We start from the raw sequence: 21,711 nt of genomic DNA, 5'->3' as shown, positions 1-21,711 counted from the left end.
AGAGATATATGTTATCATAAAAATTTGAATACATTTAATAAAATCTGATTTTCCCTTGTTTATCATATCTAATTAGTTTTTTTCAGCTTAAGAGTAAAGTTTCCTTGTGTCTTTTATCATTATCTGTTTTGGTCATGATAAATTCCAGGGAAATAAATTAAGGGTAGAAGTATCAAGTCTTCAGGAATAATGATGAGGCAAAGAATTTGCCCTTATTGGTTCTAAAAAATAGATCCACAGGGGTGGCTAGGTGGTGCACTGGATAGAGCGCCGGCCCTGGAGTCAAGTATGCCTGAGTTCAAATCCGGCCTCAGACACTTAATAATTAGCTAGCTGTGTGGCCTTGGGCAAGCCACTTAACCTTATTGCTTTGCAAAAACCAAAAAAAAAAAGCAATTTAAGTTCCCCCCCTAAAAAAAACACCTTTCCTTTTGGCACTATTACTCCAAATTGTTTTTTATTTAAAAAAAAATTCTTGATGATCTAGTTATTTTTCCATAAAATAATCAGCCTTCCTAAAATCTTTGGTGTACTCGTCAGGTTGCTATTGATTTTCATGGAGTATCTTTAACTGTCAATTTCCCTTAAATCCCGTGATTTGTTTATTTTATTCCTATACTTATTTCTCTCTTATCTTCTACCACCTCTACCATCTCCTCCCCCTAAAATGCGTATGTCTACCTGGAGTACATTTTTCTGATTGTTTCAAAATATTTAACTGGAGAGGTACATTTACATCATGCAGGGTATGAAAATTTTAAAAGGTAAGGAGTGCTTAATAAAAATAAATTCAATATACTTGTTGAAAGGGTTTACTTAGAAAATAAGTAAAGGTTTTGTTTTTCATTGGGTGGAGTAAGAAGTGGGGAGGTACACAATTTAGATTTAATATACAAATATTTGTAGCTTATCCTGAAAGACAGATGGGGAAAGTCCATTTCATTGAAGAGTGTGAGCAATCCTCAGTGTCATCATAAGAGAAACATTTAAATTACTGGCCTACCAGAAATCTAGCTTTTCCTTAATTAACTTAGGAGGAAAAAACACCATTTATTTTCTTTTGTATAGCTCTGTATGTCAGTTTGCTTTGCTTTGGTTTTTGAAATCATGTTCACAGTGTGTGACATTCTTAGCAATCCTTTTTTTCTGATTGGCCAGTAACTTATCTTGCCTTTTCAAGAGAAGTTCCAAAGAAAGTATAGGTACCTTAGTTGTAAATGAGCGCAAAATAATGTGCGTGGTCATTTTGTTGGATTAATTCAGAATATGTTATTTGGGCTGTGGGATTTTCTCAATTTGGCGCCTTCCATTCCTTCCCTTTCAACATGTGTTAAAATGAGATGTGCATGACCCAACTTTTACATTTGTAACTCTTAAATAAAAAGCCCACTCAGCAGCTGCTTGAATAGCATGCCAAGGGATTGAAGAGAACATTTCAGCAGTTTAAAAAAGATCATGGTCATGGGAAGAAAAAAACAACCAAATAACTACTAAAGTGTAAAATTAGTGAGTTGAAAACTAGATTAAATTGAGTAAATGCTTTACTACTCACCTTGATCTAATTACTGTTGACTGAACAATTTTTTTGATTTCTTTTTTTTTGGGTTTTGAGGGATGGTGCAGATTGAGTTGACTCTGAGTTTATGACTCACTGGTGGAGTAACTGCCATCCAATGACATGTGTTGCCTTATTCCCTTATAGGATTTTCTTTTTTTAATGTTAAATTGTTATGTTAATTTTAAACTTCTTGTTATTCCTTATTTGACTGCCTAGATGACCATCCCTTCTAGGATATTGTTTAGAATCTGAAATAGGTCTATGCAATCCTTGATTCAGTTCACAAAATAGGGTTCTAAATATAGACTTGTATATAATCTGTAAATTATGTAAATTTTTCATATAGGATGGATATTTAAATTTATGAAACTAATGTCTAACTTGGAAAAAGTATATTAGATAATGTTTGCTTCAACTTTGATTGCAGGTGTATTTGATAATAACTTTTTATCTTAATTCTAGATTATAGGATAAAAATTGATCTTGTCAGTTTATTTTAATTTGTCTAGAAAAAAAGCAAAATGTGAAACATCTTAAACCTTAGGTCAACTTGATTATTTGAAGATTTTTTAATCGATCAATATTATAGTTAAATATATCATTATAACTATATCATAGTTAAATATAGCATTATAACACACACTAAGTATTTCTAGCTCTATGCAAGCTTAGGAATATCATGGGAAATTTTTACAATTAATTTGATATTTTACAAGATAAAATATTTTAACAAAGTGATTTATGTACATTTTACAAGATGGTGTACATAATTTGTATTTTTGTGGGTTTCATGTAGTAGATTTGAAAACTATGTGTGGCTTAATAAAGTTTGGAGGAAATTTTGAAGGTGTTAAGGGAGTGAATTCTATTCAGAAAAACCTCACTATTCTTTTGTAAGCCAAATTAAGAAAAGTTCTCTGAGTAAAAGAAGAGAGAGAGAGAGAGAGAAGAGAGTTGCTTTAGGATTGCTGGATTTAGAACTTGAAGGAACCTTAGGGTTCATGTGGTTCATCCACCTCATTTTACAAATATGAAAACTGAGGCTCAAAGGGGAAAGTAACTTGTCCAAGTTACTTGTCAGCCCTGTTACAGTAGTCAGCAGAACTAAAATTTGAACCCATGCTCTTGACTCCACATTCAGTTCTCTTTTTATTTCATTGATATAAGCAGGAGATGTCTTATAACTTAAAAAAAGTTCAATACTCCAATGTTAAACAGGTAAAATAAAATTTTATTTCAAATGAAAAAACTATATTTTCTTAGTCAAAGGAAATTCTCTCTGGAAATAAAGATTATCTAAAATTGCACTTTTATGTGTTCTCATTGATTCTGATTCATTCCCACTCCTTATCAGTAAGCTTTTTTATAATTTGATAACATATAGTAGTTTCATTCTTTAAAGCTTTTTTCTATATCTGTAATAAAGTATTTAAAAATATAAATGTGATAAATGGTATACATTAGACATTTCTTTTTAATGTCAAGAACAGCTGTTTTCTCCTTAACATTTGCAATATGCTTCGTTAATTGAATCCTTGAGGACATGAAAGAATAAAGAGAATGGAAGCATCTTTTCAATGTGATTGATTTTCTAACAACACTGACATTTTCAGAATGTCTAAGATATCTTGCATTGGCTCATACTTTAGTGCACATAATCATTAGAAAGGAGGAAATACTGCAATGTTCTTAGCTTAAGCCTCATCCCCCTGGTCATCCCCAACTTTGGGAGGACAGGTGTTTTTTGTTTTCTCACGTAACTTGAATCATGACATTAAAAAACAAAACCATTGAAGTTCTCTCTCTCTCTTGAGACATGAGAATTGTCCATCTGTCCATAGGTATCATTAAGCACTTTATAAGTGTGACAAGTATAAACTTCCATTCCATAAAACAAGTTAAAAGTAGAAAAATTGCTGAAATATTCTTGATCTCAAATGTGGATTATAGATGTAGTGTATCTTTACCGGGTAATCATGTTTAGATATCTTGTGTATTGGGTTTCTGATTCGTAGGGTGGATTTCCCCCCTCCCCCTTTTTTCGTTTTTAAAAGATTCTAAAGTATTTCACCTATTTTTTGGGGAAAAAAATTATTTTCACATTGAAAAATGAAATAATGCCTTGACCATCATCTTTTCTGAAACCACAGTGCATTTTAGCATGGCTATCAGTCTACCACCTGCTTTTAGTGAATTATTGTAATTCCATTCAATTATTTTCACAGGTTTTTTTTTGACTAAACTTTGAAAATAGCAAATTAGATTTTTTTATTTAGATAGCATTATTTTGATAAAGTTAATCAATATTGAAAATTATTTGATGGAAATATAAGCTAGAATTCAGGCTAAACCAATTATCTGCCTTCTGTAGGTTTATCAAGTAGAGGATGTATGTGAGGAAGAAATGCCTGAAGAATCAGATGAATGTGTACGCATGGACAGAACCCCGCCACCACCTACTTTGTCTCCAGCTGCTATAACTGTGGGCAGAGGAGAGGATTTGTCTTCTGAACATCCTTTGTTAGGTAAGAAGAATAACAAAGTTGTCAGAAGTCTATCAACTTGATATTGATGTGTATTAGTTCTGATGGGAAAAACAATTTTATTTTTCCCTCAAGTAAGTCTTTAACTGGTTATTATTAAATTATTAGTTACAAATTGCAGCAAAAACAAAAACCTCATAGAATCAGGAGTACAAATCTCATTTGTGATTTTTACCCCCCCCCCCCCCAAATGTCTTCTGGCAACATAATCTTCAGGAAGGTATAAACCAATCCATCATAACTGTTAAAAGAAATTTTAAGTTGCTCATGCTAAAAAGCTTCCTTGGTTTTGAGAAAATTCATTTATGTGTACTTGTAAATTACTAGAGTTAAGAGATTGTAGAAATCTAGTCCACCCTTCTCTCATTTTATAAATGACGACCCTGTACCTCAGAGACAGAGTCATACAGCCCATTGATGACCTGGGACTCATACACAGGTCTTCTGGCTCCCAAACTGCTATATTTTCTGCTCTACCATGCTCTTTGAAGACCCTTTAGGCTAGTTTGAATGTATAAGTCAGGTTCTTTGTAAAAATTGTCATGCATTCATTAGGGCAAGATTAATCTCAGTTTTTTGTGTTTTCTTCATCTGTATTTCTTAGAGTCCACCTAAGAGGGGTCAAACATGGGGTCCACAACAATTCCAAGTGGGACCTGATTCACATTTACTTTAACAAGAATAAATAAAAATAGAATAAGACAGATAATATTACAGTTTAAAATTGAGTCAGTTTGCAACCTCTAGAGAACCTATGTCCAAAATAATGGCTCTCATTTCTATTTGAGTTTGACTGTTTTTTTCATGATCTTTTTCATATAGCACTTTTGGAAATAAATCTTTTTTTAGGTTTTTTTTTCAAGGCAACGGGGTTAAGTGGCTTGCCCAAGGTCACATAGCTAGATAATTATTAAATGTCCGAGGTTGGATTTGAACTCAGGTACTCCTGATTCCAGGGCCAGGCCAGTGCTCTATCCACTGTGCCACCTAGCTGTCCCTGAAATAAATCTTAAGATATATTTTTACAGATCTTCTCAGAACAAAAGGGAAAAAACATGAGGAAAGAAAAAATATAACAAATTTTGTTTTCCATGACAATTTTGTAAACAATTTTCCATGACAATCTTAAAGAAATGTCTTGTTCATTGTATTTCTGAGAAGAGCTAAGTCTATCACAGTTGATCCTCACACAGTGTTGCTGTTAATATGTACAATGTTCTCCTGGTTCTACTCATTTTCCTCAGCATCAGTTCATGTAGATCTTTACATGTTTTTTTCTGATATCTACCTGCTCATGATTTCTTTTTTTTTTTTTCTTGCAAGGCAATGGGATTAAGTGACTTGCCCCAAGGTCACACAACTAAGTAATTGTTAAGTGTCCGAGGTCATATTTGAACTTGGTCTTCCTGACTCCAGGGCTGGTGCTCTGTATCCACTGTGCCATCTAGATGCCCAGGAAGGCAGTGTTCTTTTTCACCTGAGGGCCAGGGAAAGTCTCTCAGGGAATGAGTATAGTGACCCTTGAATTGAACAGGAGATTCACTGCGAAATGACTCAATACTGCAGAGTGGGCAGAATGTTGGGGGATGTGGAGTGGAGTTTACTGCCCTCTTGGCTGAGGTGGAGGAGGTTGTCAGATGCTGCTTGTGGCTCTACTTGTCTGGACTCTTTTTTTTTTTTTTAAGATTTTTTTATGGGGTTAAGTGGCTTGCCCAAGGCCACACAGCTAGGCAATTATTAAGTGTCTGAAGCCAAATTTGAAGTCAGGTATTCCTAATTCCAGGGCCGGTGCTCTATCCACTTGTCTGGACTTCTTGATCAGCACTGTACTAGGTATTAGGGGGGCAAGATCCCAGCTCTCAGATGCTTATGCTCCTCCCAAGGAAGAGGCATGGGGGCTGAGAGAGGGGAGCTAATAATGGACATCTATCTGTAAGGAGATACTAGACTCAATGTTTACAGAATACATGTAAATAAATAGAAGAGAGCTATTCAGGAAAGGCATTGTAGGAACCTTCACATCGGGTCTTGAAGAAGGGGAGGGGCTCTATGAAGCCAAGTTGGGAGGAGCAGACATCCCAGTATGGAGATCAGTCAGTCCAGATGCCTTAAGGTGCGGTAGGCTATCTTGCAGTCATGCCAATGGTAAGACTGAATGTAAGGGAGCTGATCTGTTCTGCCCTGTTGTGCCAATTGTAAGGAGTCAGACCCTCAAATTCAATATTGAGATACCAAAGAAAGAGAGGCTCATGCCACCCTAATGGGATAATAGGTGTATTAGGATTTGTTAGGTTGATTGGGTTGTTTGTTTACTCATGAGACCCAGACCTTGGTGGCAAGAAGACAGAGTGGGTCTTTCCCACATTAACCTCAGACCAGATTAGGAGTTATATAGAAACAGAACAGAAAAGACTTGGGGCCAGGCAAGTGTTCCCAGGGGAGAGTGGGGGCTTCTTTTACTGTTTACATTCTCTAGAGACTTGTCACATTCTTGCTCCAAAAGTGGGAGATGCATCCATCTGGGAGGAATAGAGAGAAGGGGGCAGGGACAGAGTTATAAGAAGGAAAAGGGAGGTTGGCACGTGTGATGGAGGGCTTCTGCCCTTTGCAGGTGCCCCACTGTCTCTCCAGTCATTCTTCCACCAAAACTGCTCTGTCCAGAGTGACCAGGGATCATTTTAGTTGTCAGATTCAGTGTCCTGTTCTCAATCCTCCTTCTCTCTGCAGCCTTTTGATGCTGGTAATAGCCCCATTCTCTCCCTAGGGATCACCCTCTCCTAATTTTCCACTTACTAGATGACCATTCTTTCTCTCTCACCCTTGCTGGAACCTCTTCCATATCTTTCCTTCCAATCTTTGTCTCCTCCAGGGTTCTGTCCCAGGCCCTCTTCTCTTTCTTTTTTATTTTACCTATATTACAACCCCATTTGGGGGTTGTATATCTTAATCAGCTCTCATGGATTTAATTACTGTCTTTGTGCTCAAATTTTCAAATTTATGTTTCCTGCCCCAGATGCTGCCAACCTCCAGTCTTCCCTCTTAGACATCTCACACTGAATATCTGGTAGACACCTTCAACTCAGCATGTCCAAATCTTACACTTCCAGGCCCTTAGGCTCTCAGCCTAGGAATAGTCCTGGATTCCTCACTGACACCCCCCCCCCCAACACACATATACTCCATAGCCAAGCTGTTGCCAAGGCCTCTCTCCTCAGATGCTACTCCCACCCTGGGACCTTCCTCATTTGTCCTGTATCTGTGTGTGTGTGTGTGTGTGCGCATATATACTTGCATGTCTCCCCCTTTAGATTGTGAGCTCTTTGAGGGCAGGAACCATTTCACCACTTTTTTTGTATCCCCAATGTCTAACACAGTGCCTGGCCCCTAGGAGGCACTTTAACGTTTATTGAATTGATTTGAAAAGTAGGATGAGTCCTTGAGAAAGAAAACTCCTTGAGGTCAGGGATGATGCCTTAGTTTGTGAATTCCCAGCTTCTGGCACCTAGTAACTGCTTCCTGATCAATAAGCTGAACCAGAGAAAGAATTCCCTCTAGGACTGACCCCCAACAAATGCTTATCTCATCTTTGCTTGAACACCTCTGGTAAAGGGGAACCTATTGCCTTCTGTTCTTCTTTGGAATTAAAATGGTGCCTGATTCCCCCAGGGGTGTTTCAGAAATGTTCTTGTTGACTTAGAGACTAGAAGATTAGAACTAGAAGGAACCCTTCCAATCATCTAGCCCAGCCCCATTTATTCTATGAAGACCTGAGGAAGTCAGGATTTTTGTGAGGTTACTCATGTATCCTGTATCCTGTTGCCTCCTCAGTGATGTGGGGGACTTTTTACTCTCTTTTATTTTTGATATGGTTCCTTTTTTGGATTGTTCTGTATGTACTTAACACTGGGAAGGACATCACAAGAGTATACCTAACTAAAGTTAATTTATTTTAACTTACTAAATTTTGGTGTTGGTTTTTCCTGTGCTTAAATTTTTACTTGCTAAGTCCTTTAAAGCCCAACATTCATTTATAACTTAAATGACATATTTTTAGGTAACTCAAATGAGTACATTAGCAGTTACTTGAAGAAACTATTTCTTAATATACCAAATATGACAGTTTTATGAACAAGCCAAGTTATACATAATCCAAAATGAGTTTAGGTCTTTATAGGACATTTTAAATCTTTATAGAATATTTTGTTAAAAAGGAACATTTTTTTTTCTAAAATTATATATCTATTGTTTTTTCTACCCTAGGAAAAAGATGAGAAAACATTTGTGTTTTATTGCTTCAGTAATTTAAGAAATTTTTATATCTTTAAAGAAAGGATTGAGATAGAAAGAAAACATTAATCCCCACCCCCCCGCTACTAAATTGTATGAATTTGGGTAAGTGGAGTAGAATTTTATGGCATTCCAGGATCCAAAATTTTCAGAAAATACTAATATTAATCAACTGCTCTCAGAAATAGAGGGATCTATCTAGCATGTTGTCCTAGATCTAGGAGTTGTCCTGGATTCTTCACCAACACCCCCTAGCATGTTCTTTCTGTGGGTGTTTTCCAGCATTCTTTGCTTCCTCATTAGCTAGTTGGTTTGGAAGTCTTTTTTTGTTTGTTTATTTATTTATTTATGTGTGTATGTATGTATGTATTTTTAGGTTTTCGCAAGGCAATGAATGGGGTTAAGTGGCTTGCCCAAGGCCACACAGCTAGGTAATTATTAAGTGTCTGAGACCAGATTTGAACCCAAGTACTCCTGACTCCAGGGCCGGTACTTCATCCACTGCACCACCTAGCCGCCCCCTGGAAGTCTTTTTTGGAGATAGCTAGACTCCCTGATTCAATTTAGCAAGTAGTTCCTAATCTTCTAATATGTCCAGATCATTTTGCTGGAGAGAGCTCCCAAGGGCAGATCAAGAACTGCCCCTTCCCTTCCCTTCCCGATACTCACCTACCCGGTGCCTCCACCTCTTCTGACCTCTCTCCCATTTGATGGGAAGCTCCTTGAGGGCAGGTGCCATCTTTCCTTTTGAATCTATAGCACTTAGTCCAGTTCTCTGTACATAAATTTTTGTTGTGTTGTGTCATATTAAGTTGCTTTGTGGAAGGAGGATGTCATACAGAAAAGAGAGAATTAGAATGCAAGTCTTCTAAGATCAACTAAAGGTTTAGCCCTCTCATAGATGAAGAAACAGGCCAACAGAAGGCAAGTAACTTGCCCAGGATCACCAGCTGGTCAGTCTCTGAGGCAAACTTTGAACCTGATTTAAAATAGTTTGAGATAAATACATCCAAGAAAGGATAATCAAACAGGCAGAAGGGACAGGAGGAAGGGCAGGTGTTGTGTAACTGGCAGAGAAAACTGTGAGCAAGGCCCTGAGGCACATTGGAAGGACAAGAAACCTGGGTGGTTGGAGTGTAGAAATCAGAGTGAAATAAGGCAGGAAGGTGTTAGCTCTGCCAGACTGTAGATTGCTTTGAAGGCTAAGGAGGAGAGTTTACAGGTTAATTGATAGGCGGAGATTTTTAAGATGTATGGTTTGATCAGATCTAAGTATAAGGAAATTTATCTTAGTAACAGAATAAAAGATAGCTTGGGGAGTGGGGAATTGAGATCTAAAAAGACCTCTTAGGAGATTATCATAGTGATCTGAGCAGGTAGTGAGGAGGCTGGCACCAGGGTGATGGGAATAGGAGGGAGAAGGGGTAGATATCAGATATTGGAGAGGTGGATCTCTAGGACTTGGTTAGCAGTTGGTTATGAGCATTGAAGGAGACAGTGGAAGCAGTGATGCCCAGGCTAGGGACATTCAGAAGATGGAACCAGGTTTAGGGGAAAAGAGCCATTTGATTTCTAAACCTGTTGAGTTAGAGGTGCCAGGATCATCTGGGTGGAGATAGCCTTTCAGGCAATTGGAAATGTAAGTTTTAGGTGAGGGTTATGGATTTTGTAGTCATCTGCAAAGATTAATTGTGAATTAACTGTGGGAACAAAAGTGGCCTCAGATAGTATCTTGTTGAACAATGGAGGGATTGGAGTGAGGAAAAAGAACAGTTATCAAAATGAAGAAGCCAAAGAATGAGATTGCTTTGAGCCCACAGGTAAGGGGAGATGAACAGCAGCAGTTAGGAATCTTAAATATTGCAATGAGGACTGAAAAAAAAACCCAGCTGCTAGATTGGTTCTCCACAGGAGGACATGGGGCAGCCCTCCCTTCATGTTATCTCTGTCTCATGTGATTTCTTGCCTTCCACACAGACCCCCTGCTGCATCCCTGTAGATATCAGCTGGCTTTCTGGTTCCACATCAGCATCTGGGCTCCTCTCTTTTACATTGTCTTATGGTCTGGCATGAGCCAAAAATGAAAACTAGCATTCTCAGGGAGGAGAAGTTAGTGCTCACCTGTCTGAGAGGGTTCCCAGGTAGATCAAGAGTGTCAAATTCAAAGAGGATTCTCTTTGAATCCTGGCCTGTGGGCCACGAGTGACACCTGAGCTCTCTTCCCCTCCTGTGCTTCACAGTCAAAAAGTGGTTAGCAGAAACTGAGTTTAAGCCAACATCTTATTCCATACACCATACAACATCTCATTAATACTTTGAAAGCATAATTTCAAAAGCCCTTCTATTCAGTTTATTAGAATTATTAAGCAGAATTTTTCTGTCCCTATTGGTGGGTTTGGTCAAGGACAAAAATTTTGGGAAAAAAATACTAAATATCAAATATTTCATCACTTTTGTGGTTCTGGGTGGAACATGTGGAATAGGAACCTGTTTAATGTCTCCTCCAGCTAAAAAGAGTAGAAATCACTTAGAAGTTCCCGGATGGTTGGAGGAACTTAGTGGTGGAGCTTCGGGGCTAGCTGTTGTAAGTGATGGTTGATTTCTTCTGTTCTGGAAATTTGTCTGACCAGAAACACTGACCTTGCTTTTTTCTAGACCAAGTGGAACTCCCTGCAGTGGCATCAGTCAGCGCATCCGTCATTAAGTCTCCAACAGATCCTCCCCATGCCTCCGTCCCCCCTCCTCCACTCCTACTTCCGGCTGCTACTACGAGAAGTCACAGCAGCTCTCTGCCCAGTGGCCTTCCTAATGCAGAAAACAAACCTCCGCAGGCCATTGTGAAGCCACAAATCTTGACCCATGTTATTGAGGGTTTTGTGATTCAAGAAGGCTTGGAGCCATTTCCTGTAAGTGCCAGATTGAGTATATGTTTTGTGTTGACTATTCAAAATGGTCAGATAGAGTGATAATTTTGTATATTAAAAAACCTTTTTATTACCATTTTTTTTGTAAGGCAATGGGGTCAAGTGACTTGCCCAAGGTCACAGGCAATTATTAAGTGTTTGAGGTCACTTTTGAACGCAGGTCCTCCTGACTCCAAGGCTCGTGCTCTATCCACTGCACCGCCTAGTTGCACCCCCATTACCAATCTTTAAGAAAAATTCCAAAATTAATTTTTCATGAGTTTATGTTGATTTTTTTATGCCAAGAAAATATAGTTGTTTTGTGGAATTGAACTAACACAGAAGCAAATTCAGAAATTTTGTCTTGAAAATGGAAATTCCTTTACTTTTCCTAATTTTTAGGGGAAAAAAATCCAAAAATTTACCCAAATTAACTGAACTCTTTTTTCCTTATTAAATCTTAAGGTACCTGAATTGATGGTTCCAAAGTGTTCACTTTATAAACATTGTAATTTCCTAACCCTCTGGCCTTTTGCTAAGGAAGAACCCAAGTGTGAATCTTCCTGACCCCATGTTTAACCCATCAATGACTGAAATAGGAGTGCTTTGGATTTGGATTTCTCAGGATTCCTGTCATTTTAAATCCAGCTTTAAGTTAGAGAAGCTTTTAAAGAAAACCCATCTCAAAGTTTCTCTCATGTTCTTGTCATCTGGTTTCTGAAGCAACTTTGGTGGTCTGAGGGAGCCAGGGCTAGACCCTGTTCCAGAATCATGTTTTTTTTTTTTTTTAAACTTCATAGCTGAAGGAAATACTCTATTTTAGTTCGAGGTGAGTGAAAATAAAGGTTATTTTTCCCCCATCCAAGGTTCCAGGCCACTTCCTCCCTAGATCTATCCAAGATCCTCTTGATAATCCCCTGGACCTCCCCACCCCCACCCCCCAGGAGGTCAGGAGACCAGGGCAGAACTTTGAGAAGTGTAGGGTTGGAAGGGACCTGAGAGGCTTTCTAGTCCCCACCCCCAACTTGAGACCTTGGAGTCATTTCCTGTAAGTGCTGGATTGAGTTTATGTTTTGTGTTGAGTAGATGCAAAAAGGTCAAATAGAGTGATAATTTTGTAAATTAAAAAACCCTTTTAAGGGCCAGAATTGACACTTGTGGCTTCTGATTCTTAATCCAGGGCTCTTTGAATTGGACCCTGCTTCAAATCCCTGGTTTGCAGTTTTCTCACTAATGAAAAGTCTTCAGCCAGATAGATGTCTGCTTAGTTGGCTTCATATTTATTTTTCTAAAAGTAGATTTTATCACTCTGGTATCCACCAGTCAGAATTCTTAAAGAACAGAATAAGGAGATACACATTTGTTTCACATCTATTTACATTGAGATAAATGAATGTCAGGATAGCCTTTTTGCCCCCTCCCTCTGGGACACCTCCTTGGTTTGGGGGTGGGGTGGGACAAGAGCTCATTCTGAGGGTTCCGTCTTCTGTCCTCAGTGACATGGGCCTACTGCCATTCTCCCTGTGGAACATTTAGATTAAAATTGAGTTTTTGGAGGAACTTTTTTTTTTAACAATTCAATCCCTCACATCCCCAACACTGAAACTCTTAGCTCAAGTGGCCTTCCTTCTGTGACTTTCTGTGATGCTGCCAGCCTGTTTTCCAAAACAGTGATACTGATTCACAGTTCATTCAGTATATTATGATACTTGTTTGCCCACCACATGAAATTTAAATATTAGCTTTGTATGCTGGGGCAAGTCAGATAATCTTTATCTGCCTCAGTTTCCTTATATGTGAACCAGAGTCAGCATTAGCACTAGAGGTGGTTAGGAGGGTAAAATGAGATGATCTATGTAAAGGGCTTTGCAAATATCACAGCCCTGTGTAAATTCTAGCTATTACTGTTATTGTAAGAATAGGATCTCCTTGTTTTAATTAATAGTTGATCATTAGTGATGTTGAGCAGTTTTTTTTTAAGGCAGTGCAGGTTAAGTGACTTGCTAGGTAATTATTGTGTCTGAGGCTGGATTTGAATTTAGGTCCTCCTGACTCCAGGGCTGGTACTTTATCTAGGCAACACCTAGCTCCCCTGTTGTGGGCATTTTTTCAGTGATTGTTGATAATCTATGTTTTCTTTTTTTTGAAATTATCTCTTTAATATCTTTTGACTATTTCTCCTTTGTGAACTGGAAATTACCTCTGTAAGTTTTTATGTAGTTTCCTCATATCTTTTTTTTTTTCCAAGGCAATGGGGTTAAGTGGCTTGCCCAAGGCCACACAGCTACGTAATTATTAAGTGTCTGAGGTCGGATTTGAACCCAGGTACTCCTGACTCCAAGGCGGGTGCTCTATTCACTGTGCCACCTAGCCACCCCAGTTTCCTCATATCTTAAATGTCACATTTTTATCTTTCCTCTTGGGATTTTCAGAAGTCACTTCTAATTTGAGTGACATTTGAGAAATTTTTTTTTAAGAAAGATTATGTATTTAAGACATGAAATCATTACAACCCATGTATTTAAGTTTAAGGATAAAGCTATTGGATTTTCTCTAAATCATTTCTAGGGTTAAATGTGCAAATTAATGTTCTCTATAAAACAGTCTCATTTTCATTTTTGTTCAGCTTGTTAGATTTTTCAGAAATTTAAAAAACAATGAATTGACTTATGTGATATGATGATTAAGTGGAAAATCCTTTTTATCTGAACTTTTGTTGAAAATTTATAGGATGTTAGTTAAATTTTCTGACTTTCTTAATGTAGTAGACACATTTGAAACTTTTGGTTATTAAATATTTTGAAGTATGTATCATCATTTTATACTTCATTATTTTTCTTAACCTTCCTTCAAACCCAGATTTATTTTTCTTATGTTTTATTCATTTTGCAATGTTGGCAGTTTGATAGTTTAATCGTTGATTACTAAGTACAGTCTTGGTGCCTTTAAAATTATTTCACAGTTCTTTTAAGAACTTATCTATTTCTCATAGCTAGTTAATGATTTGTAATAAATTTAACATGAGAGTAGTATAATTTTCCTCTGAATTCAACCATTATAATTTTTTCACAAGTATAATCAGAAGTGGTCAGGGGTCAGCAACATGGGGGGTGATGATCTACTTTAATGGACTTATTCCATCAGTGCAACAATCAGGGACAATTTTAGGGTATCTGTGATGTAGAAGATCATCTGTATCCAGAGAAAGAATTGTGGAGTTTAAATAAAGACCAAAGACTATCATCTTTAATTTTTTTTTAAAGATATCTTATGCAATTTTGCTATCTCTTCTGTTTTGTTTTTTCCTCAAGGGTATGATTTCTCTCTCAACATGTTCAGTTTTGTTCAGCATATAGCATGGAAATAATGTAAAGACTATCAGACTGCCTTCTGTGGGGGGGTGGGGGAGAGAAGCAAGATTGGGGAGAAAAATTCAAAAAACAATAAAAAAAAGTGGTTAGGGGTATATCACATCTTTAAGTGGAAAAGTTGTAGGGAAGCATTTATAGATGAATGAATGGCATCTCTAATTTGGAAGGGATAAAAAATCCTCTCCTAAATAATCAGTGTATTGAGGCATTGATTTAGTGTTCTAAAGAAAATGAAGTTTTTAAAAAATTGATGTCCTTTTGTTATTATTAGTGTGTTTGTTTGCCAGTACCTAGGCAGTTCCACCCTATCTTTTCTTCTCTGAATAGAGCAACTAATTTGAACTGTTAATATGTTCTCATCATAAAGGAAGAAGGGGGGCTTAAAGCTGTCCCTGGAACCCACCCTTACTCAATCACTGAATTTGACCTGACTTCAGTTGTTTTAGGATTTTCTTTCTCCTTTATAGGACTGAATATGATCCTTGTAGTTCTACTTTCTAGTAACTAGAACTTATCAGTTCATCCAAACTTTTCCATGTTTCTCATAATTCATATTTTTCCTTCCTTATACTAGTCCTGTCTTTTTGCTATTACAAATAATTGTGCTAAAAATTTTTGTACCTATTGAACTTAATTATTCTGTCCTTAACCTTCTTAGGGTATAAATATACTGGATCAAAGGGTAGGAAGAGTTAAATAACTTGTCACATAATTCAGAATTTGGGGAAATTATTTATTTGACCAAAAGCTATCTTACTTCTTTCCTTCTCCCTTATGTTAGGTAAGTCGTTCATCTTTGCTAGTAGAACAGCCTGTGAAGAAAAGGCCCCTTTTGGATAGCCCAGTCCTGAGTGGCCTGTGTGTCCAGGCAGAGCTCCAGAACAACGCGAAGCATGCGGATAATTCCTCAGACACAGAGATGGAAGACATGGCTACTGAAGGTTCGTAGTTTGCATTTCAAAGAAGCCTTAGGTGGGGTTTTTTTTCTTTTGACCTTTGATGTTTGAGATTTGATGCTTGTCCACTCCATCTCAGATTTTCACTTGGCTCACTGGCTGCTTTGAAGCATCTGTGCTTTCCTTGGGGGAGCACTCCCACCATCTTTGCTCCTTCCCTCCTTCTGCCCATGTGCTCTCCTAGATCCTGCATGTAGGGCTTTCCTACTGAATCAATGTGCTCAAAACAAGTGACAGCATGATGCTAAGATGACTGGCATGGCATAAATGATAAATGGTATTGTCTTCATGGTTGAGATTGCTCTTTTTTCCATTTTACCCATAGCATTATCAGTTCGTTATTATGCATCTCTATATGAATGGCTAGGTTCTGAGAAAGTAACATTCAAGAATGAGGCTTTCCTCCTTTACAAAGCTTAGAAAAATGAAATCACATTCTCTAAAAAAAAAAAGTTACCTAGTTTCTTATTAATAATGTGCTAGTTTGGTTTCTTACCTGAGCTGTGAAAGATTAGCATAGTATTATTAGAACCCTTAATTTAAAATTTTTCTTATGGGCCTAGTTTAAGATATTTTTATTTTAATCACCAGAATGTTCTCTTTGGGTCAAGCATAACACTAGATAAGGATATTTTTATTTTGAATTAAAAATAGGAAAGATAAATGTGCTAAAACACTTTGAGATCTCATATTTTATGTGTCCTTCCTGGGCCTGCAGGAACAATTATATATACACAAACATTTTCCTGCTATATATTGTGTTTCCATTGTGCCCTCTTGTGGACACAAGTAGGAAAATGTGGAAATTATAGGATTTTTAATATCATTTTTGCTCAGTGTATTTATAAAATAAATCATTGTAACTATAGGATTATGGTGGGTGTGCAGGAGTATCACTGAGAAAGGAGAATCCTTTAGTTGGGATGCATAAAGTGAGGGTAAAAATGTTCAAAATGGGCAAGAGATAATGGAGGAAATATAGAAACTTGGTTGATGTGTAAGTCAATTCCAAGTCAGGCTTTTAAACTGATCAGTTTCTATGTTTTTAAACCCTCCTCCTTGTGCAGGCATCGCATACTTGTATCATCTCAGAGGAAGGAAAAGTAGGTCCTTAACCACAGAATGACTGGGAACCCCTTATCTATAGTGGGACAGATCTTAGGCTTGTGAGGTTTAGTTTTTCTTAGCAAGTAGCACATCAGATTAGAAAATACCATTCAGGTATTAGAAAAGGAATTTCAGAACTTCTCATTACTTTTGGATGAGAAATTAGATTTTTCTATGAGAAATGAGAAAAAAGGTTTTTATATTAGAGGGTCCTCTCCACCACATGGACTTTCCTTTCTCCATCCCCTCTCCTTTGGTCTGTTTTGGTGGGCTCTTAGTGCAAAGCTGTCCATCAACTAGAGCTCCCTGGCCCAAACGAGACAGCTCCCAGCTCACCTTTGGCGCACCATCGCACACTTGGCTCCTCGCCAGCACTCAGACTGTTGAACAGATTTCTCTCTGAAGCTGCATCTTGATGCAGTCTCAGTGATGTGCATGTGACAATTTGTCTGAGCCACTCTTTCTCAGAAGGAAAAAAATAACACATGAGCACTGAGAGTGTTAACTAGTGTGATGAAACGGCTGCCTAAGGTCCAAATGTGGGAAGGCTCCATTGGGTTAATAAGGGTGTCCCTATGCTTTCATCACGGATGGCTTTGAGGCCCCGAGTGCTTTCTCCAACACAGCTGGAGAGAGAGGCAGTAGCAGGGGTCTGTGTCAGGCGGCGTAGCCCTGAAGTCCCTCTGCTCAGCTGCCCTTGCTCACGTCATTGTATTATTGCATTCAGCCTCTGGTGGAGGACAGAGTCTTAGGGAAATCCACTGGAACACCAGAGACTCTGGCCCAAGTCTCCATGTTGGAACCAGGCAGATAAGAGCAGGGATGGCCTTGGTGCTGGGAAGTTGAGAAGCCTGTTGAGGGAGTCCTATGTTTAGTATATTTTGGAGAGGCCCTGCTGATGGGCCATCAGTTGTGTCCACAGGGAGTGGGGGGAGACCCTGGGACAGGACCCAGTGATGTCAGGGACTCCCAAGTCCCTCATTCCCTTCAGAAGCCCATCTCTTGGAAAGGAACATTTTCTTGGAGATGCTAGAGTGAAGGCCGGGATCCCCAAAGGATCTGTGAGCATGTTACATGTCTGTGCTCCCTGGCCTAAAGCACTAGGAGGCTTTTTAGACTTGAGTCTGGCAGATCTCAGCCTAGAGGTGATCAGGGTCAGTGGCTTGCCCAGAATCACTCTGCTAGGAACCACGGCTCCCCTTCAGCTCACAATCTCCAGACTTCGGTCCAGTTGTCTTTCTGCTTTTCCACATGGCCTCAGCATTCACAATCCACGTGTCTGGTGGTGGAGATGAGCAGCCAAAGAGATTGTGCTCTGGAGAGGAGACAAAGGAGCAGGGAAGGGTTGAGGATCCATTAGGAAACAGGAACCCAAATAATGTGGGGTCAGGAATTGAGGGAATGCTCCCTATCAGGCTGGGCAGTAGCTTCACTGATGAAATCCCGGTTCCCCCAGCTATCAGAGCCCTTCTCAGCAGGCATCCAGACAGCAGACTGCTTAACAGACCGTTACCAGTGCTGTCCTAGGCTTCTGCCCGGCTTTAGTGAGGCCCGAGGCAGTCATTGTCCGTCTCCCGTTGAGACATTTGTCCTTCCTTCCTCGACTTTGTTACAAACTGCCTCTTATGCCCTCTTCCTCACCACCTTTTATCCCTGGTCAGCAGGCTCACTAGTGGTCAAGCATGTGGGTGAAGGATGGTTCAGGTCTCACGTTTTTGGAGTTTAATTTTGTTGTTTATTTTTATGCAATATTGTTAGTCATTAGGAGCTATAAAATGGTGTAATCTTTTTCTATTTTCTTTGATTCTTAAGGTGATTTGAAGAATGTTATTTTTAAAATGTCAAAACTGGCAACGTGATTTTCCCCTTCATACACCCTCTCCCCCTTTTGTTAGAGTTTGGCAGTCACAAATTCTTTCCTAAACTACTGTCTGTGAAATGATGCTGTGGTGAACCAATATTCTGGGAACAAAGGCCTTTAATAGTGTCCACTTGGTCACAAGAGAAGGGTAGAGAAAGTTCACTGGTCTTTGCCATTACCCTAGGTCAATGGTGGTGGAAGTTGACTTTGAGGTACAAGTCTCTGGTGTACCTCTCATCATCCCAGCTGAAGGGAAGCCCTGAGGCCCACACAGCCTGGTCACCTGGGAGCTGGGCAAAGGACAGGCCCAGTCTGGACTGCTGGCCTTCGAACTCTGGGTAGAGTTCTTTCTCAGATTCACTAATTGAAGAAAGATCATTTTCTTATTATTATTAGAGCAGTAGGTTTTTACATGTATCTTAAAATACTTTTTAGTAAAATTTTTCTTTTGGTTTGTTCATAATAAAGTGTTTCTTGGAACTGCATATTGTTACACAATATTCTTTTAGCCATTCTTGCTGCCTTTCCTTTCATTAATATTTTGCCATCTGTCTCCCCAGTGATACCATGATGTAAATGCCTGGCAAACTTCTTAATGAGTACATATCAACCCTGTCTCTACATTTTAGACTCTCTAATATCATTTTAGAATATTTAAATGAGAGTTTGTCTTTATACAAAGCTTTCTTAAAATGGACAACACAGCCCATTTGGCATTCACAACAAAAAAAAAATCTGTTAACCAGAAGAATAATATTATTGCAGATTTGTGTAGTTTATGAACATGCAAGAAAAGAGGAAAACATTTTTTAAGCTATTTGTGATTGACCAATTTACTAAACAATGTGCATTGAATGCCTCAGTGTGTGCCTGCCATAGTATTAAATATATGCAAGAATATATACACACAATGTCTCATTCTTGGGTCAAGGTATAAAGGACATAGAGAAGAATGGATTTCACTTTGATTCATCAAACATTTATTAAGTACGTACTGTGTGTATTAACCGGGCCTACAAAGACACAATATGGAAAATAGTTTCTTCCCTCGTGATATAGTGAACAGATTGTAGGACTTGGAGGCAGGAAGCCTTGGGTTATTACTTAGGGCACTTTTGAAGCTCGAGTGAGATAATGTATGTAAAACACTTGGTAAACCTTAAAATGTTATATAAAGGAAAGCTGATGTTATTCTTGAGTATACAACAAATATAGAGTTTTTTTGAATGACTATCGACAGGGTGGAAGAAATTATCTTGATTTGGTTGGGTTTCTTAGAAAGGCTTCTTAGAACAAATGAATCTTGTCACAGGCCTAAAAGAAGGATATTGTTGGATTTGATTTTGGGAGAAGAGAGTCTGGATTAAAGAAAAATTACAATAATTTTAAGATCTTGTCAGTATCTTATTTTTTTGACTTAAGATATCTAAGTCAGTATAGCCATGTATACTCATGATGAGTTCTTTTCCAAGAGTGGTCCACAGTGGTAATCCTTGAAGACCTTTCAGATAGGATGATCTATGGGATGGTCTAAAATCCAAGTCATACAAAAATGTGTGTTAAAAAAATTTTTACATTGATTTCATGTAAGTGTCAATATATTTTGTAATGGTTACTTAGCTAGACAGACTCTTGTGCATTGACTTGAAGGAGAGGATGGTATGGTTGTTTATGAAGCCATTTGCCCTGCCAGAGGGGATCAAGAAGTTCAAGGCCTGCTGAGCTACCATCAAGGCAGCCTGCTTTAGAAGTTTTGCAAAATACAGTTAAATATTTGGAATTTTTTCTTTTCTGTTCTTTTCTTTTTAGAGGGATTAGAGGAAATGGACAGTGAGTTACTCAAGTGTGAATTTTGTGGGAAGATGGGATATGCTAATGAATTCCTACGTTCAAAACGATTCTGCACTATGTCGTGTGCCAAAAGGTACTTTTTTGGTCTTAATGTTTACTGAAAATAAAATAAAAATCTATAAAAATATTGGTCTAATAACTAAACGTATGTTTTATAATGATGCAAGTGCAGAGTAAGGGAGTATAGAGGGATAATCATGATTTTTATATTTTTCTGGAACTCCTTTAAACATTCAGACATCAGATTTGCTACTTAAAATGCTGTAGTCATAGTAGTAATGTTTATCTTAATTTCTGTTGGGAGTAGCAGCAGATGAAATGCTCCATTTTCATAGCTTGGTGAGAAGATAGGTGCCTAAAAGTGACATAGATGTGATGATGGTGAGGGATGATTGACAATCTCTTACTTTCACCCTTCCCCCAAATTCCTATAATCAGACGTTGTTCATAAAGTTGATTTTTTTCAGTATTTGCAGGAGTCTAATTTATTCCCCTATTTTTAAATGACATTCTGAAATTAATCTTATTGAGATTAAAATATCTTTCTTATTTTTTTGGTGTCTCCAGATTAGGAAGATCTTATCTTAAATATTTAAGAACCAGAAATGTTTTTTTTAAAAAGTAGATTTAAATAATTTGAAAACTAATCATATTCAATGAATATTTTTCAATTTAAAAAATCATTTTACCAAGAAGATGAAAAATGATCAATAGTAATTTAATTTGCTTTTATCATTTCATATTTAAATTTGATGAATATACTTTATGCTTTAATGTAAAGCAAAATATTGAAACAGGAAATATCCTAGATAAATTACTTAGTAAATGCCTTATATTTCTTGAATAATCATCCTAAAACACTTCCCTCCCCCCATAATGAATCTCCATCTGTTACATGATCATTATTAAATGCCAATGACGCCAAAGGTTTTTCATGTATTTATTTGTTTGTTTATTCATTTATTCATTCATTTTTTTGGTTTTTTTTTTTGAATTTTACAATTTTCCCCCTAATCTTGCTTCCCTCCCCCAACCCCCCAAAGAAGGCAGTCTGTTAGTCTTTACATTGTTTCCATGGTATACACTGATCTAAGTTAAATGTGATGAGAGAGAAATCATATCCTTAAGGAAGAAAAATAAAGTATATGAGATAACGAAATTATATAATAAAGATGATGGGGTTTTTTTCCCCCCTAAATTGAAGGTAATAGTCTTTGGTCTTTGTTCAAACTTCACAATTCTTTCTCTGGATACAGATGGTATTCTCCATGGCA

General features: G+C 37.8%; 1 protein-coding gene across 6 annotated transcripts in view; it reads left to right on the top strand.

Annotated features, from left to right (window-relative positions):
- Positions 1-21,711, top strand: part of PHC3 (polyhomeotic homolog 3) — a 75,880-nt gene that overhangs the window by 31,746 nt on the left and 22,423 nt on the right. For all 6 annotated transcript variants that reach the window (XM_074190903.1, XM_074190902.1, XM_074190900.1 and 3 more), the window contains 4 exons: positions 3,930-4,083; positions 11,044-11,294; positions 15,444-15,603; positions 20,396-20,510. In XM_074190903.1, the coding sequence (XP_074047004.1) occupies positions 3,930-4,083; positions 11,044-11,294; positions 15,444-15,603; positions 20,396-20,510 (680 nt within the window). The remainder of the gene's footprint in view (positions 1-3,929; positions 4,084-11,043; positions 11,295-15,443; positions 15,604-20,395; positions 20,511-21,711) is intronic.

The sequence above is a fragment of the Macrotis lagotis genome, chromosome 6 (assembly GCF_037893015.1).
Source record: "Macrotis lagotis isolate mMagLag1 chromosome 6, bilby.v1.9.chrom.fasta, whole genome shotgun sequence".
In the NCBI taxonomy this organism is placed as follows: domain Eukaryota; kingdom Metazoa; phylum Chordata; class Mammalia; order Peramelemorphia; family Peramelidae; genus Macrotis; species Macrotis lagotis.
The sequence above is the reverse complement of the archived record's forward strand: the minus strand, read 5'-3'. Positions and strand labels throughout refer to the sequence as shown.